The 4,564-nt window shown below is 42.2% G+C and overlaps 1 protein-coding gene across 1 annotated transcript; it reads left to right on the forward strand.

The window, feature by feature from the left end:
* Positions 1-457: 457 nt before the first annotated feature.
* Positions 458-3,580, forward strand: btg2 (B-cell translocation gene 2). The gene is made up of 2 exons (XM_079593842.1): positions 458-969; positions 2,144-3,580. The coding sequence occupies exons 1-2, from the start codon at positions 828-830 to the stop codon at positions 2,503-2,505; spliced, it is 504 nt and encodes a 167-aa protein (XP_079449968.1). The 5' UTR covers positions 458-827; the 3' UTR covers positions 2,506-3,580.
* The last annotated feature ends 984 nt before the right edge of the window (positions 3,581-4,564 follow it).

Below are 4,564 nucleotides of genomic sequence, written 5' to 3' on the forward strand. Positions count from 1 at the left end.
CGTGATGCGCTTGGCCACCAGATGTCGCTGCTACACTTAAAATCATGCTTAAAATACAGCTTCTGAATGTATCATATTTAAAATGTGTATCTGTATATATATATATTACTTTGCACTGAAAACACTGTTATATCATTCATACCGGTAAACGTGTATTTAATTACGATTGTATGCATGTTATTAGAAGATTGACAACTGACTTCAAAAGTTTTGATCGTTATGTGTTCTTGCATTGGGGTTTGTGTTTTTATTTTTAGGTCGTGTGTAGGTTTCTAATGTGCCGAGGTGTCGATTAAAGAGGAAAACCAGATCCGTAAAGCCACACGCTTCTATAATTATCGCCGAAACTTTACGGTAAGCGCGTTCTCGCGGTCTTTGTTTTTCCCCCGAATGTCGTCATGAAAACCTGCGTTTGACGTCAATGTCCATATTTGGTCTCGGACGGAACGCGAGCGTCACCACAACACGCAGTGTTTTCCACCCTGACAACCAATCAGTGTAGCGAGGACGCCTGGAGAGCCCGCCTCTTCGTTTGATTGGACGCTGGGCGTGTCACTCAGGATCAGAACGACTGACGTCGATGGCTTTGTGTGTGTGTGCGTGTATATATCGGCGGAATCTCCCCTCTCACAACACTTCAGAGCGCGGCCAGAGCAGCGGAACCGACTGGACCGAACATCTCTCGGGGAATCAATGTGTAGAGTTTCATCGTCGTTCAATTTGCTGCGTTAAATCACCGACATCAAACCTAAACGGACGCCGGCTGTTGTGGTTTTTAACTTTCAGCAACTGTATTTTTTATTCTGAACTCTATTGTACGGAGCACAATGACCCACGGTTCCGGAGCAGAGATGGTCCCGGAGGTTTCGGCCGCCGCGGGGTTTGTTTGCAGGCTTTTGCGCGGCCGCGGACGCTTGAGTGACGCGCAGCTCCAGGTGTTTAGGGACTGTCTCGCGCAGGCGCTATCAGGTACGGAAAAACACTACTACTCTTCAATATGAGTTATTGAAAGTATCTTAAATATTATGGTGTGTAAGTAATACCAGTATATCAAAGATCTTTTTTTGTAAGGCCCGTAAGAACGATAACTCGCGTTTATTGATTTGTCACTTTAAATGCTCGAGCTCGTTGGATGGATTCTCATTGGCTGTCGATGGTTGGATAAAATCGTTAGTTTTTCCAAAGATATCGTTTCTCCGTTATCGTTAATATTATCGGTTATCGTCCTATCAAGTAACTTAAGTTACAGAAAAATAATCTGCTTGTTCAATGTTAGTTATTGAAAGTAACGTTACGTTAAATACTTTTGTGTTTATATAAAGTAGTAATACCATAGTATTAGCAGTATATCAGTAGCTCTTTATTATGTACTAGGCCCGTTCACACCAAGAACAAAAGATAACTAGCGTTTGTCAATATCGTTCTGTTTATTTTGATTACCGTACTTTAAATACTCAAGCTCGGTACAGCAGGGTGGATTCTGATTGGCTGTCCTTCATCAGCTGGATAAAATCGTTCTCATAATGTTTCCAAAGATATCTCCGTTATCGTTATAGCTGCAATATCTTGTTCAATGTTCGTTATTATTAAAAGTACATTAAACTCTTTGGTGTAAAGTATCATCATAGTAATAACAGTATATCAAATCTCTTTATTATTTACTACGGTAAAGGCCCGTTCACACCAAGAACGATAACTATAAAGATAACGATATTCTGTTTATTCTAAGCACGTACAAAATGTCGCATTTTGAGAACTTTTTACTTCTATTAGGCAACTTCTTATTGCTTTGGTTTACTTGTAAGATTTTGGTAATTTTTTTCCCCACCCTAAGTGATCATGTTATTAACGCTAGATAGCAAACTACTGGACTAGCCTTTTTAGTTAGATATCAAAATAAACAAGATTGGTCCATTTTTGTTTGTTCTATTATCACGTGACTATTGTGCATGTGGTATCTTAGTAAAAAAAAAAAAAAACATTGCAAAATTTGCACATTTGTGGAAATTACCACCACAAAATCACTAATTTTGATCGCTAAAATCACAAAAATATATCACGAAATCCTGAAAGGAACTGATATTATACTTCCTGAGGTAAAATATGCAGGATTTTAACATAAGTGTTTCCTTTTTTTCTTTAGAACACTACCAGAATCATTGGTTCCCCGACAGGCCGCAGAAGGGCTCCGGTTACCGTTGCATACGGATCAATCACGAAATGGACCCTCTGATTGGCCGAGCAGCCATCCGTATCGGACTGACCAGCGGGCAGCTTTTCTCGCTCTTGCCGCGGGAGCTGACGCTCTGGGTGGACCCGTACGAAGTGTCCTACCGCATCGGCGAGGACGGGTCCATTTGCGTTCTCTACGAGACGGAGCCTCCCGTCTCAAGCCCCGCCCCTAGCATCTCAGCGTACGACCAGACGGCGAGCTGCAAGAACCGCTTCATGTTGGGCGGCCGCACGAGTCCGCCCAAAAACTACCTGATGATGGTGTCCGGCTGAGCGCACGGGACCGGTTCTGCCCGCACTCGCGCCTGACCGACCAACTGCCACGTTAAGAGCTGTTCCCGTGACTTCACTTCGTAAACCTTTATTTAAGATGAACGTTAAAGCACTGGTTGTTACGCGGCTGCTGGACCACCGACTCTGGAGACCTATTAGCACTGTTCTGTGTGACTCGTTTATTTTGATCATCCCGAAGCAGGTTTTGGGGTGTTTTCACTGGTGCTCACGCACAGTGTCAGTGCAACTACGATACCTTACGAGAATGTAAAGCAAGTACGGGCCTGAAACATACTTTACGCAAACACGCGAATGGTTTAAGTTTAACAAGCATGTTTTCAAACAACCATGATGACAATAAAACCTTCTGGCGTTTAATGCTTCAGTTTGCGCTAGCGCCACCTCTGGCAACTCTGAGAATGCGACAATAAAACCTACTGGCGTTTAATGCTTCAGTTTGCGCTAGCGCCACCTCTGGCAACTCTGAGAATGCGACAATAAAAACCGACCGGCGTTTCAGTTTGTTATAGCGCCACCTGTGGCAACTCTGAGAATGTGACATTGTTTTACAACGTATTTGAATTCGCATGCTTGCGTACAGTATGTTTCAGGCCTAAAAATGCTGTGGACTTTCATAATTCCTAAAAGGAGCTGCTATTGAGTGTGGCGCCACACAAAAGAACTCCCATAATCCCCTCTGCCTTAACCACAGCGCCATCGCTCCCTTAATAAACGTCACTGCCTGGCTCTTTTAGTCTTACTGTGCAATATTCAGGCAATAACTTCCTCTTGTGATGGCATGAAATGAGTTTGGGCGGATTTGGGGGAAATTGTTGTATTTACCCAGAATGCTTTGCATGTGGTATGTTGGTTGGTATCAGGCCGAAGCGCCAGCAGAGACTCACAGCAAGCATTCTGTCTCTCTCGGGCTGCTGAGCAGCGTGTTTACTGGTTCAGACAGAGTCAATGTAGTTTGTAAGCTATTTTGAAGCAGAGTTGCTTTTAATGTACACTTTTATAAATGCATTTGTGCATTAAGTCGGTTTTTATTACAATAAACCTTTTGTGAATGAAGCGCTTCTCTGTGGTCTGATGTTATTGTGCTGCTGTAATGAGGTTTTGGCTCTCTGAGGTGTGTCCTTCAGGCGGTCGGTGGGCAGGTGTGTGTGTGTGTGTGTTATCTGGATGCGTCTGGGCTTGTTTTTCTCCTACACACACACACACACTGAAAGACGTCAGATAGTCTTATCGGCAGCCTGTGCTAAGAGATTAACTGTGAGCCGCCTGATTAGACAACATTTAACTGAAGGTTACTAACTGCCAAATTTCAAGAATTTGTTTTTAAATGGACTTCAACCCAATATTTGTGTTTTATTAGAGAATTAGCATAGCAAAATATTAACATCAAGCTTGGAAACTCAAGAGTTGAATCATTATTTTAGCTACATGCTAACATCAAACTATTGAAATCAACTGTGTGCTACTGAGAAATTAGCTAGAAACATTTTAGCTACAAACTAATTATAAACTATTGTAATCAGTCGGCGATTTGTACATTTAGCTACATGCTAACATCAAACTACTGAAATTAACTGAACAACATGCTAATGAAAAGTTATTGGAATGAAGGAAATTTTAGCTACAAACTACTATTAAACTGTTGTAATAATCAGTAGGCGATTTGTGCATTTGCAACATGCTAACATCAAACTACTGAAATCAACTGTGAGCAACGTTTTAATGTCAAGTTATTGGGATTAATGAAAACTTAGCTACAAACTAATATTATAAATGATTGGGATCAGTCGGCGAGTTGCCCACTAACATCAAACTAAATCAACTGTAAACATGCTAATGTCATTATTGAAGCGAATGAAACTCCAGCTACAAGCTTGTAATGTTGCACTAGCCGGATCTGTGGTAACTTGTGTTCTGCACAACAGCTTCTGCCCGCGAGGAGCTTCGGCCTGAACGGTTTAGCTGTAGGCTAGGCAACGCTAACTCTCTGAGCCGCCGCTATTGTGCGTCTCTGGCTGTTTTGTTCTGTCTGTGAGTGATT

This window comes from Phoxinus phoxinus (genome assembly GCF_949152265.1).
Source record: "Phoxinus phoxinus genome assembly, chromosome: 20".
In the NCBI taxonomy this organism is placed as follows: domain Eukaryota; kingdom Metazoa; phylum Chordata; class Actinopteri; order Cypriniformes; family Leuciscidae; genus Phoxinus; species Phoxinus phoxinus.

Bases quoted from the DNA above. Each gene is read 5' to 3' on its own strand.
- btg2 (XM_079593842.1), top strand. From the start codon at position 828: ATGACCCACGGTTCCGGAGCAGAGATGGTCCCGGAGGTTTCGGCCGCC. The intron at 970-2,143 runs GTACGGAAAAAC...TTTTTTCTTTAG, and splicing joins TCTCGCGCAGGCGCTATCAG to AACACTACCAGAATCATTGG.